The 14,856-nt window shown below is 32.4% G+C and overlaps 1 protein-coding gene across 5 annotated transcripts in view; it reads left to right on the top strand.

Annotated features, from left to right (window-relative positions):
• LOC149580246 (Tetratricopeptide repeat (TPR)-like superfamily protein) overlaps nt 1–7,717 on the top strand; it is a 344,359-nt gene extending 336,642 nt beyond the window's left edge. For all 5 annotated transcript variants that reach the window (XM_089790050.1, XM_089790051.1, XM_089790054.1 and 2 more), the window contains 2 exons: nt 6,785–6,841; nt 7,016–7,717. In XM_089790050.1, coding sequence (XP_089646176.1) covers nt 6,785–6,841; nt 7,016–7,075 — 117 coding nt within the window. In that variant the 3' untranslated portion in view covers nt 7,076–7,717. The remainder of the gene's footprint in view (nt 1–6,784; nt 6,842–7,015) is intronic.
• Nucleotides 7,718–14,856: the final 7,139 nt, after the last annotated feature.

The raw sequence follows: 14,856 nt of genomic DNA on the forward strand, positions 1-14,856 counted from the left end.
CTAGAAACATCCTTTATAAAATCTCATTATAATGCACTTTTTATAATAAAGTAATTTTATAAAATAAAAAGTGCAACTTAACTTAAAATTATAACATGTAGGCCCCAATAACACATAATAATAAAATATAACCTCTTAACACTTCTTCAAGAGCAAGATATGACCATTTGATCCGCAGAATTGACTCTCTCTCCACACCATTTGCCTACGAGAGTCTGGAATAGGCAAAATCCATGATCAATGTCATGTCGAACTAAAGAGGGGACATTAATACCAAGTTAGTAACCGTTGTACCAAAAGCCTGGACTGTTAGTAAACGGCACCTCCCCGCGTTAAGGGGGCAACCCCAAGATAGCCTCACTAGTGAGGACCCCGAACACGTGGTAGCGACAAACCGCACGGACAGACCTACGTCACCTTCCGTTAGGGGCCCACTCTGGGGACATCACATCTCAAATAATCTAAGAAAACAATTTCTGAATCTTCATGTGCAAATAAGTATTCTTATCTTTTACATTTATCTACTCATTGTAGTCTCTCTCTTATTTGTAATTCTATACATACTATAAGGGTTATTTGCTTTGATCTTTTCCTTTGTGTTTGAGGATGTTCTTACAGGAAAAAAAAGGTCAGTACCTTACATATGCTACCAATATTGTGCAGACTCAATCTAATGATAGTAGCTCCAAAGACCCTGATGAACAAGATGGATAAAGTGAGGCTCTTGAAGCAAACATCTTTTGATGATTGAAATTATGAGATCCTTCTACATTAAGAGCGAGTATGACACTTCTTCTAAAGCAACACAAGAGGTTAGCAAATTGATACTCAGAAGGAGTCTAGAAATACATATGTGTGACTGCATGACTTTGATGGGCCTACTGCTATGTATATCATGAGGAAGTGATGACTTATCACCAGAAAATCAGAAGATTGATATCAAATTCAGAGTGAGTTCGACGGGCATCCTTGGGGGAAGAGAACTTTTGAAGAAGTAACTAGAGGACCTGACTTCCCAGGATCGATGTTTAGAGGATTTTTTTTGAGGTGCAATCCTTTGTAAATGATATCTTCTCTATGACGAGAAGTTCTAAGTAAAATTCTAATGTATTCTTCTCTATAAGAAGTCTAAGGTGAAAATCCTTGTTCCACGCTCTAGTAGCAACTATGGTGGGTCCACCCTCTAACTTGGTTCATGGTGGATATCATGTGAGTTACTACATGATGCTGTTGTGATTATGTCATGAAAGGTGACGATCTTTCATTGATGTATATATCTAGAGGGGAGCTATTGAAAGGTGATGTTCTTATCAATAGCTAAACTTGTTATTAAACAAACTACATTAAATTAAGTTGTTGTCCTGAAGTGCCAGAAGTTATGATAACGAAAAAAAGTTAACTACTGTAAGGTGACGATCTTATCAATAGTTTGACCTATCTCCTAGATATGCTACATTAACCTGTAGCAACAAAATGTGTTGGATGTCTAGGAGCAAGTGTTATCATGGTTCTTTGGGCTAGATTTTGCTAAACACCTTGATAACCAACTTATCATGGTTATTACTGTCGGATTTTACCGGACACCATGAAATTTGTTTATGGTTCTTCGGGCTAGATCTTGCTAGACACCATAACTTAAATCTATCATAGACCACACTTTAGGTGGTCTTCAAATCTTGTAATCAAGTTGCTTTAATTCTCTCTTTGTTAAAGAGGGAGTGATGAGAAATTTAGCCTCATAGTGAATTGAAGCAAATTCCATATGTAATATATGTTAATATATGTATGAGTTGATAGATTTTTGTTGATATCCGTAAATATCACATTTGGATGATATATCTTCATCTACTTGAGAGCATATTGTGTTCCATAACAAATCCTCCCTAGCGAAGAGTGTTAAGATTATAGCTTCAGTCAGATTGATTTAATTTTAACAATAAAAATCATATGCTATGTTGTGATTTATATTGTTAATCTATATTAACTAATAATGATTAATCATAAAGACATGTCTCCTACTCTTATATTTATAAGAGTTTAGGATTTGTGTTTGAAAAATATCAATTATAACTGCAATATTATTACATTTTCTGAGATCCAAACTATTAACAGCAAGGGCCATTGAATGGCTAATCCACATTACAATCCAAGGTGGGCTAAATTGGGACACTACATAGATCTTATTCTACATAGGTGTTTTAATCAGTAATGTGTACATGCCCCAATGGTCAAAGTGCTTGTAAATTGGATTCAGATTTTCATCATGAGTAACGGCATAGGCATTGTTGCTTGTTAAATGTAAAGTTTGTTTTGTAGAGCCATAACAACACTAGTGGTTTCATTTGTTTGAAGCATGGTTGAAAAAGTCTGCGGTGTATTGCCAGTGATTTGGGCTACCAATATTATCACTGTATAAATCGTGAGAGGTTTATTCAAAAATCGCACAGCAAGTTTCAGCATAAAAATCATGAAATCGTGTGATTAAGTGCTGCGAAAATCAGCATTAAAATAAAAAAAATGAAAAGACACTTTTTAATGATGGAAATGCTTCTAAAGCAGAGAAAGATCTAACACAGACAAAGCATGAGGGGCTAGAGACATTATAATATAAGTGTAGTTGTTTACCCTAAAATGTGTTCGACAGAGGTGCGGCTTTCCAAAGCTTAAATCAAATGCAATGGCGGTGCAGCTTCCAATAGTATAAAACATATTCAACAAATTGCAAAAGAGAAGTCCGAGTGGAGATGATAGTCATGACTGAAAATCAATTGCACCCTCCTTAACAAAAATGAAGTCCCTCTGGAAATAATTGATATTCAAAGGTTATTGTAAACTGTAACATACAATTTTGTAGTAATTTTGAATATTTCAATAGAAGTATTTTAAAATTATTATAATGTATATTGAATAATATTGTTTTATTTTTAGTAATTTTGATTTAATATATGTAAAACATTTATATTAATTTTAATTGTAGATATTAGTTTTCCACAATCCATTAGAATTCTTTGCTGTATTTTCTGGGCAGATTGTGTAACAATTTTTGCATCAAAGTTTCGGATCACACTCTGTGATCCATCATGAAGACAATGTATCCAAAATGTTGCTCCTCCTTTCACATAAATGCACTTATAAAATCCTTCCTTGTAACCCTTGCTCCAAAATCTTAAAGAAGGTCAAGATAGCAATATCTTGCTCGTCATTCGACAATGAGACCAAAGAGCATGTCATCCCTTCAAAAGAAATAACCCCCCGTATTTATGGTGTGCCAAAAATTCATAAAATAGGGGTTCCTCTTAGACCCATTGTTGACACCATTGGATCCCCTACTTATTTTCTTGCCTCATTTCCTGCCAAACTAATTGCTCCATTAGTCGGCAACAGTCTTGCTTCCATCAAGGACTCATCCCATTTCGTTGAGTTCATAAAGGACAAAACGCTTGCCAATTCTGACCTCCTTGTGAGTTTTGATGTTGTCCCCCTCTTTACTAAAGTTCCAATCCAAGATTCCCTAAAGATTGTCAAGCAAAAGACTAATGAAGAAATTGCAACATTAGTCGAATTATGCCTTAGATCCACTTTTCTCTCATTCCAAGACATTATCTACGAACAAGTTGATGGGGTTGCCATGGGCTCGCCACTTTCTCCCATTATTGCAAACCTGTACATGGAACATTTTGAAGAAATCACCCTCAATTCTTTTCCCCTCAAACCTAGATGGTGGAAAAGATATGTAGACGACACAAACATCTATTGGCCCCATGGCCTAAACAAACTCCAAGACTTCCTCACCCATCTCAACAGCATTGCTCCTTGCATTTCCTTCACATTAGAGATTGAGTCAGACAACCAACTCCCTTTTCTTTGACATCTTACTCATCAAAAAACTTGATGGATCCATAGGCCGTTGAGTATTCCGAAAATCCACCCACACAGATCGATACCTCCATTCATCTTCACACCACCACCCTAGTCAAAAATTTGGTGTTCTGAAGATGCTCATCTTGAGGGCCTTCCACATTTGCGATGATGAACACATAGACCTTGAGCTCTCACATCTTCGCAATGTCTTTCAAATGAATGGGTACTCAAGTAGACAAATCACAAAGGCTATCAAAGACACCAAAATCCTTATCCTTTCTCAATCCAAACCCCCCAAAATCTCTCACTCTCATAGGGTCTCGTTGCCCTTTATCAATGGGATCTCCCATGAGATTGCCAAAATCCTAGCCAATAAGGGCATTCGTAGTACATTCAAACCCTTCTCATTGGTTAAACATCATATCTCATTGGTTAAACATCATATCCACTCTCTGAAAGACGCAAAAGATACCCTTATGGATTCAGGAGTCTACAAGATTGAATGTTCATGTGGTGTTCCTTATATAGGAGAAACGAAATGTGCTATCAAGACTCGATTAAAAGAACATGGGGCTGAAATAAAACACGATAGAGTTGCCAAGTCAGCCCTAGCTAAGCACTCCTCAACCACCAAACAACACATTTGCTTAGAGAAGGCTCAAGTCGTATGTAAAGAAGATAATTTCTTCAAGCAAAAAATTAAAGAGGCCATTGAAATTAGCAACCACCCATGGAACCTTAATCGAGACGAAGGGTTCTTTCTGAGCCATTCTTGGCAACCCTTGTTATTCTCTATCTAAAACTATTCGGGTCACCCCTGAAGATCTCTCTCTCTCTCTCTCTCTCTCTCTCCTGCTCTCTCTCCCCATCGTCCACCCACTGCTCTCCCTCTCTCACCTGCTCTTATCTCCCCTTCCCCCCACCACCCTCTCCTCTCTTCGTTTTTAGTTTTATTTTTTCTCTTGTTATACACACACACACATGGGGTGTTTCCTTTTTATTCTTTTCACATATATATTTAGACATTCATTTACTTTCATATATATATATAATAAATTTAAATAATTTAAATGAAAATAAAAATAAAAATAAATATGTAAATAAAAACTATATCTATATTATATATTATATAGATATGATGCCTTTATTTAAAATCCATCCTTATATTTTTATTGACAATAACAATAATTATATATATTGTAAATTTTTTGAAATTTTTGATGGGTTTGGGACTATCAAGCTTGAAGGTTGAACAGTTATGAAATTGTAAAAGTTCGAATAATTTTGAACTTTGGAGGGAATATTTTCTCATTTTGTAATTAGATCCTGACTATTGATATCATATGTTGTAAATATCGATGTTTTAAACTTGTACATATTGCGACGATGTGGGTTTTCTTATTGAGTTTTGAATCATATTTACTTAATAATATATATTGAGTGGTTCACCCACTTTTGCCAAAAAAAAAAAATTATATATATATATAATTTTATTTATATTTTACATATTTACCTATATATATATTTTTATATATTTGCTAAATTTCTTAAACATTTTAAAATCCATCATTATATTATCATAGACAATAATAATAATTATGTATATATGCATATATACACACACATATGTACATATATATTTATTTATTTTATTATCATTATTATTATTTTTAAATTATTTCTAACTTTTATCTACTTTTTGGGATATCCGCTATATATATATCATTCAAGCGGTTTTTATTTATATTTTTTATTAGTAAGTGTGTTCCTTTTTCGCTTATGTCTTCTCATATTTTGATATATCATTTTCTTATATTTTCTCCCTATACTTGGCTTTAGTTGGGCTGCCTCTGGTGAAACTCCTTCCTATACTTCCCCCCCCCCCCCCTCTTTTCCCCTTTTATCGACTCTGGGTCTGCAATCTTACCACATTTCTCCTTCAGCTCCCTCATCTTGATGATAGATCACAAAGTGTGATCCGAAACGTTCCTTCAGCTCTCTCGTTTTGATGATGGATCATAGAGTGTGATCCAAAACGTTGATGCAAAAATTGTTACACAATCTGCCCAGTAAATCCAGCAAAGAATTAATTTTAATTTTCATATAATATTGTTTTATTCTAATAAACTATTATTATGTACATTGTATAATATATTTAATTTATAGTAATTTCAATTTAATAAGTCTAAAGTTTAAAATATTTATATTAATTATAAATTTTATATTGTTTTGTTATATTTTAAAAAAACAAAATATTTGACTATTTTATTTTATAATTTAAATTTAATTTTGAATCAATTTAACATTGTTAAATTATTTTGACAATTTAATGTATTTATTATATAAACTTTTTCCAGGTTTAGTTTATATATAAGAAAATTTATATTTGAATATAATTAGTGTATTTTATTTTGCAGTATATGTTCTACAATCTGCTGTATATGCCTGTTTTTAAAGTATATTTTGAGATATTAAAATGTTGCATTAAAATTGTCAATTTTTTCATCAAGTCATCTGAGTTTTGGGTCGTATTGTTGAGTCCGAGTTTTTCAACAAGTATATTTTGAGATATTATATATTTTAAAATGTTGCAATAAAATTGCCAATTTTTTCATCAAGTAATCTGAGTTTTGGGTCGGATTGTCAAGTCCGAGTTTTTCAACAAGTATATTTTGAAATATTACATATATTAAAATGTTGCAATAAAATTGCCAATTTTTTCATCAAGTAATTCGAGTTTTGGGTCTGTCGAGTTATTGTCGAGTCCGAATTTCTCAACTATGATTTGGAGGATGTTGATTTTTACTCATTTTCAAAACATTACTTAATGTATTTTCCATCTTTAAGGTTATGAGTTGTGGATGAGTACATTTAATGCTCCTGTGGTGATCCTGATAAATAAAATGATTAACATTGTTTACAGGGAATACTGTTGAAGGAAAATAGTAAAAGTGGTGATGCAGAGCGCATGTTTATTCAAGTGAGTGCACATCCTCTTTTCATAATTAGGTATTTTTTTTAAAATGATAATTAAAATAGTCATTAATTCTTACCTATCTTGAATATTGGCTTCCAATCTGATAAAACGCATTTCATCCTTTGTACTGAATACAAACAAACATTCTTACTATTTGAATTGTATAAATTGTATCAGGCAAAATATTTAGCACCTCCAAAAGCAAAGGCTTTTGTAGACCGTTACACTAGCAGATAAGATGCTTGGAATATCAGGTGTAAGACATTATAGAATACTGGCCATGGAGTTCCGAGAACAGTTTGAAAAGGTAACATGAGGACTTAAAGATCAATGATTCTATGATGCTTATTCAATATTCTGATTGCCCGATGAACTTTTCATGTGCAAATCCAAGTCAGATTATAGAAAAAAAATCTTTTTTCACCCAAATATTAAATTAAAATCACCTGGAATCTCAGATTCAGGGATCAGAACCGTCTGTGTCCTGTACCAATGTATCTATATGACTATTTTAGATGCATCTGTAAACTTAGTATTTTTCTAGAATAGCCTACTGTAAATTGATGCCCTCCTCCCACTCCCTGTATCTCTTCTCTCCTGGTTGTGCCCTAGAAGGCCTAGCTGCAAACTTCACTCGCTGCATTGAATCTATACCTGGAGCGTCAAAGGTAAATTTTATGCCAAGTTTGCAATACTTTTTTCAAATGTATACTTGTAAGAGCACTTTTATTGAAAATTGGTAGAATCTGTTAATGTTGAAGAGAACTCTTTTATCATAAAAACTATAAAGTAAAACAATGGCAATCACGAATAATCTCTTGTATAGACGATATTTTCAGAATTTATGAAGTTGTATAAGGAAACAATCAATGCCACCAAGATTATTGTTTGTGTGTTTCTTCAATATTAAGTATAGTCAGTGATATTTTAGTCAAAATGAAAGGATGGTTGAGGAAACCATAAATAGTTTTATTAAATGCGGGTTTTTCTTTACAGGCATTATTTGAGAGTGCTCATCTGTAGCCAAGTATTTGTTGTACAAGCCCGAGATTATGATTTCTGGTGTTTTATAATCACTTTGAAAAGAACATTGACTATGTAGGCTTTACTTTTCATACAAACGTAAGAGTTAGAACTACATTGTTTGCTATTATTGTCCATAAATGGTGCGTAAAATTTTCATCATCTTTTATGTTGTTTTTCTTCTCTATGTCTAATTACAACCGCACTTTTCATTGTCCAAGTGAAAATAGATACTGGATGTGTTAACTAAAAAGTTTGGAGATGCATGTATGGAAAACTATCATATATTTGTGTTAAGTGCAACTTAAGAACAAGCGACACTTGGAAAGTTTGGCAGTTCATAAATCGTGGTTTCCTGTCATTACAAATATTCATGCTATTTTTAGTGATAAATCTTATACATTTTTCTATTTTTGTTTCAAGTCACCATAATTTGATTGTTAATGTTCTGCCAAATATTGATTACTATTGGCTGTTGAGATTTGAGACATTACCTAGAAAAACTACAAGTTTTTAGTTATAGATTATGACCTAACAAACATTCCAAGTTACCATGTATAGGTTATAACAAAACAAGGGAGTGAGCCACACCCTCCCGGTCCACCTGAACCATGACTAATTTATTTTTTGTTTGCTTAGAAGAGTAGTGACCCAAAATCCGATTCACTCAAAGAGCTGCAAAATGTTAGTTTATTAAATCATATTGATTTGAATACAGTATATCATATTTGTACGTACAATATAAATGTACATGATAGCCATACCACCTCCTCAGTAAAGTAATAGCAAGTGGTACTTGAAAGACGCCAAAATTAATTTTTTAAGGATCAAACATTAACATGGATGTTGTCAAAATACATAAAAACCAATCTCATGCCAGTAAACAAGTTTTTGCTTGCTACTAATACTATTTTCAATTATCTTTAAACAGTTTTAGCTGCCATAGATCATTCACAAATAGTATGTGGTTTGAGATAAAATCTGGTTTTATTTGGAAGATTTGAATCTCTCAATTGTCCAACTTGTCATTGAAGTGAATACTTGCAATTTTCGTTACTTGTCTTTTCCATTCTTCCGTTGCTACTAGATATGCACTATTTAGTTAATTATCTTAATTTGTTTCAAACTAACTCTGTTCATTAGTTTGTTTGTTCAACTGCTTGTTACTAGCTTCCTTCATTGGTATCTGTCGCTATTGCATTGCAATTTGTTTCATTTCAATCCTTTATTTGTTTACATGCTTGATGATCTTCTATCCCGATGAATGTGCCTACTCTATCAATAGGATCATGGTTGTTGGTTATTTTCATGCATGAGTATTGTGTTCTCTGGGATTTGATGAGTCAAGGTCCTCAAAATTTCACATGTACAACGGATAATATGCTTATTGTGATTAACCATGGCGCTAAAATGGATCACCTAAAGTTAGAACATTTGGGGGGTCTTTGTTTGCTTATTTTCTAGTGAATTAAGATGTGAGTAGGTGTGTTGATTCACTTTCTTCAGTTGTGGATCCTCACTTTGCTTGGTAATTTGTTGATGGTTGATGAAATTATTGTGATATCGATAGACAAATGACTGTTCAATTATTTAAAAATGATGTCTTTCTTAATCTACTCATATACTTAGTTTAATTTTGGTAGTATATATATTTTGATTTACTATTTTGTAATTTATTAATTGTTTTCTATTTTCTAACACGTAATATTTTTTTATCTTTAATGTATAGAGTCAAATAGGTTATATAAGTAGTTGCACAAGTAACATAGTCATTTGGTCAATACACAAAGAGATATAGGAAACTCACCCCTGTACATTTTTTTGCTACAAAACCACAGGTTTTTAGGTCAAAATTATTGGGAAAAGCACCCCCTAACATTTAAAATCTTAAGTTCCCAGACCTGAACTACTCTTGGCCTAGTAAACAATCCTATGATTGAGAGCATAGGACAATTAATTTTGACAATGATCACTTTTGTCTTGTAGTTAAGCAATTGGGTTTGTGTGTTTCATATAGTTCACATGTAGTGCTTTAGCTATATCTTCTACAACAAATTAATTTTGAATGTGTTGAAAATGCAAATTTTTAGTACTGGTGATTATTGATTGGCCTTCTTTGCCAGGCACCTTACACATGTTCTTCCTTTAGACTTTGAAATGCTTACCACTGCTTTACCTTTGTTTCTAAGTGCATCCATAAAAAAAATTAACATAATTAAGGCAAAGTCTAATATAGAGTTAGTTGTAAGTGAATATCCTTCAAGGTTGAGTCGGGGATAGACACCAATATGTACATATGATCTAGTACATGTGACAGTAATCGATAGGTTAGGGGAACATAGGTGCACACCTAATCCTCTAGCATGTGGCATGTCACTTTTGAAAAGTAAAACATTAAATATCAAAATAATAATTGGTGGAAATATATTAAGTGCAAAAGGAGGTGGTTAGACAAGTTTGTCCATATTAGACAAGACTTATCAATAATATGAACATACTCTGTCTTGTCCAAAATTGGGTTGTATTTACAAAACAAAGGTGTCCATATAAAACAAAACAAAAATTACATAGTTATTGTCTGAGGCTTGCCAACCTAATCATCATTCAAATGTAAATTGTTTTACTACCATGTGGTTACCCATGGACCCAAAAGAGGATAACATGTGAAGGAAAAGATCTATTGCAATCTCTTATGCCTACTACAACATAGCCAAAATTGCATTGTAATGGCACCGCCCCGTTAATCTTGCCACTTCATGCACACATGTATTGGTCATTTCATGTAAAAACCACTTGCACACACCACAACAAACATGTAAGGTCACTAGTTTTGGTTGAAGGACAAATAACTTAGAAGTAAATGATGAAATCAATGCATGTATGCAAATTCAATGGAAATACAATTTCAAACTGGAAAGAGTACATACATTAATGAGGTTGGACAAACACAAAATATGTTTCGAACATAGAAATAAACCTCAAATCATCTCATTCAAGTCATTTTTCTCACAAAGAAGACATGAGAATCATTAGAGAGAAAAAGACACGGTAGTCATCAAAGGTGAATAAGCTATATTGTTCTAGGCATTTCACTTATTCCAATTCACACTTGTTCTAAAGACCTACATGTTTTCCAACATATTTGGTTTAGTAGTTAACAATATTCTATATATGTTTGTCACATATTAACCGTATAGATTATTTCATTTGTTCAAATTTTTTGTGTAGTTTTTGTAAACTCTTATTGTTATATCCTCGTGCTTATTATAGGGTTTACATCCATATAGTTTTACAAGTTTTGTGCAAATATTTCTTATTTCAAATCTTTCAAGTTTTACTATTTTACTAACTACTCAAGTTATTAGATTACATGACTATGCATCACCTTTTCTTGTTCCTTAAAACCCTTTGTTACTATTTCCCATTATTTTTTGTAATAGATGTATAAATAAAATGTGCTTTTTATTGGTCAAATTGTGTTAATTTCATTTTTAGCTTTATGTACTCTGACAATTACCATTTTGCATCCTAAAGGTTTGTTTTGATATAATTGTTATTATCAATATTTTAGTAGTCAAGTGAGTTACTACTTTAGTAGCCAATTCAATTACCAAGTTACATTTTCATGCATTCATTTTTGTTGTTCCTTAAAAACCTTTGTTACTATTTGCATCCATACTATTTCACTGTATTCTTTATATTGTTTCCTTCATGTTCAGTGCATTTTAATTTTAAGTACTCTTGTTTCGCATTCTCATGGCTTACTCTGATCCTATATTCTACTAGTGTTTCACATCCTCGCTATTTTACTGACCAAATGAGATATCAAAGTACATGTCCATGCCAATTTGACAAACAAAACAAAAAATATTTATACAAAAGCATACTACTCTTGTTTAAGATTCACTATTGTCATACACAATATATTGTCATTGTACATCAAATCTCATTTATGTTTCTCATTATGCATGATTGTTAATATTCATCATTAAGCATCACCCTTGGATATAACATGCTTAGTGTGTTTCATTTCATAGTTACTCATATTCCACCACACTTCAATCTAAAGCTCACATATCAAAATTATAATCTCAAACATTGTAATAACCCTTCCTAGCTATAGCTTGGATGCACACTGATTTTCTATGCTAGGTAGTTGTTTGACATTTTGTCGAACACTTTGCAAGCAAGCATTTGATTTCACCAATCGGGCTCTTTTTAGAATTTTCTGAATACTAGTTATTTTTCCTTATAATTTTCAATAAGATGCCCAACCGAAGGTAGTGCTGAAATTTGCAAAAGTTTGCTGATTGATTTACAATTTAAAGTTGTAACCCTTCATTCGATTCAAATTCACATGCACAATCCAACTGAGCTCAATATCGACATGGTGATTAATTACAATTGATGTTTTTAATTACAATCTAATAAATCTAACAATAACAATTGAATTGCAAAACCTGAGAAATGTATTGATGTTGCAGCAAATGGGAATGTCGAATTTGTAGGGAATTACAAAGGCGCCCAGGCAGATTACACGCTCCTGTAAATTGCTTACTAACCACCATGCAATGTCAGCAGTAAACCTGCCCATGTGCCACATGTTCTAACTCCAACAACAGTATTTATCTGATAGTAAAATGCAAATGTAAACTTCCAGCTCTAGACATTAAGCAAGTAGATCAAAAGCTGAACCCAATCACTTGATGATAACTGGTAAATCAAATGGCCAAATTCTGATGCAAGTAGTGGATAAATTGTAGACTTGAATCGCCCAAGGTTTGCAAACAAGAGGTACGTCACAACACAGATTGTTGGACGCCTGTGATCAATGATGATTGATGCCAAATAATTGGATTACCTCCTACACCAGTAGCAATTAGAATGAGCCGCCTATATGCAGACCACAGAACGCCTAGTGGCTGATGTATATGGGCATTCTATAGAGATATTACAGCTCCAAAAAATACTTACACTAATCATCCCCTTAGCAACAAGAATTGCAGTAAGGGAGACAACACAAATTTGCCCCAATGCAAGAGTGATCTTTATACATGTAGGAGATGATTGTAAACAATTTCTCAATTATGCAAATGAAATTGCAAGAACACTCGCAGCACAAAAATTGACTTCTTAGCAACAACATGAACAGAAAGAAGTCACAATAATTCTCAGTTCAGTTGATTCTCTCAGCCACAGGAAGCACAGTACGAGAGTTGCAACAAATATCTAGAATATAACGAAATCACTATACTTAAGCAGTGATTCAAATGAACTTCTCCAACTTTAAACTCTTATACTTCGGCAAGGGCATAAATCTTCAAACTCGGAAATGTCACAGAGACAACATAGACAACATGAGCAAAATGAGGTAATCAAATAAATTTATGCCTTTTTTCAATGAAATGAGCTCATATTTACAATTTTTTTTGTCAAAAGTTTCCCAAAAGAACTCAACTCTAGAAACTGTAGAGTTTCCCAAAAGAACTCAGCGCTTGAAACTTTCCAACACAACTCAATTTATAACATTTAATACTTGGCTTAGGCATATTATGTAATGTCTCCTTTTAGACATTCATTTATTTACCTTCTTTTATTCATATTCTTTTGTAATATTCCTTTTCTATCCCCCTAATGCACATATATATATATATATATATATATATATATATATATATATATATATATATATGAGTGTTTCTAGAGTTGTGTCCATTCATAATATTAATTATATTAATAAGATATATTAATTATATATTATTATTTTTTAATGATAATATATTATATTATTATATTAAATATACAAATTGTATACATTGTTTTTAACATTAATAAGACTGTTATAATATTATATTATTAATTTTAAATAATATTGTGTAATCTATAACTATATCATTATTAAACATACTATAAGATTACTATATTAAATAATGATATATTATTATACATACATATATATATATAGTAGTATTTATATTATTATGATCTATAATAATTTATATTTTCATATTAATAATATTATATTATTCATATATATATATATTATTTATTATTATTTTATATCTTAATAATTATTAAATATTATTTTAGTGGAGTTATCACAGTCCTCCCCTTTCTAATTTGCTTGTCCTCAAGCAATCAATTTGATTTTCATTTATTTATAGTTTGGATTTATTCTCTTTCCTGCATATGTGTTAGGCACTTGTAAAGTAGACATGTTAGTATACAATAGCATGTACAAGAACATATGAATGAGGACACAAAGTAGACATATTAATGCATAAAGACACGATGCAAACACAAGGTAAACATTAATGCATGAAGACACAAAAAAGACACGAAACAAACACATTGATGCATGAAGACACGATGTAAACACATAGTATACATGTTAGAATCTAGCTTACACATTGAAATAAGAAAAGGGTAAGGAAATGTTTTACCATTTTGATCGTGAATGTTGTGCTCCTTTCCCCTATCTTGAAATAAAAAGTTAGATTGAAGATGCATATTATAGCTAGTACTATAATAGGGTGTATTATTCCATAGTCGATGGTAGATTTACTAAACCTCTGAGTTTGGACACACTCAGCTTGGGGCTCCCTCAGACCTTAGTCCATATTGGGATTCATTTTGCCCCAATGCAATCGATTTACTCCTCCCCCTGTGCACACTCCCTACCCACCAGGAACATTTTTAAATTTTGACGTGGATGGTAGATTTTTTATAATTGTTGCCCTTGCAGTAGGTCTCATGATGAATGGAAGATTTACTGCGGCTCTGAGTTTGGACACGCTCAGCATGGGGCTCCCTCAGACCTTAGTCCATATTGGGATTTATTTTGCCCCAACGCGACCAATTTACTCCCCCTCCTATGCACACTCCCTAACCATCATGTAATGCTACATAAAGGGATTCATATCCAATTAACTAGTAATATTAAAAACATTACTATTCTTTGTCCCTTAAGTTTACTAATATTGATATCTTACACA

The sequence above is a fragment of the Cupressus sempervirens genome, chromosome 1, assembly GCF_028749045.1.
Source record: "Cupressus sempervirens isolate cs-2001-9-10 chromosome 1, ASM2874904v1, whole genome shotgun sequence".
NCBI classification, from domain to species: domain Eukaryota; kingdom Viridiplantae; phylum Streptophyta; class Pinopsida; order Cupressales; family Cupressaceae; genus Cupressus; species Cupressus sempervirens.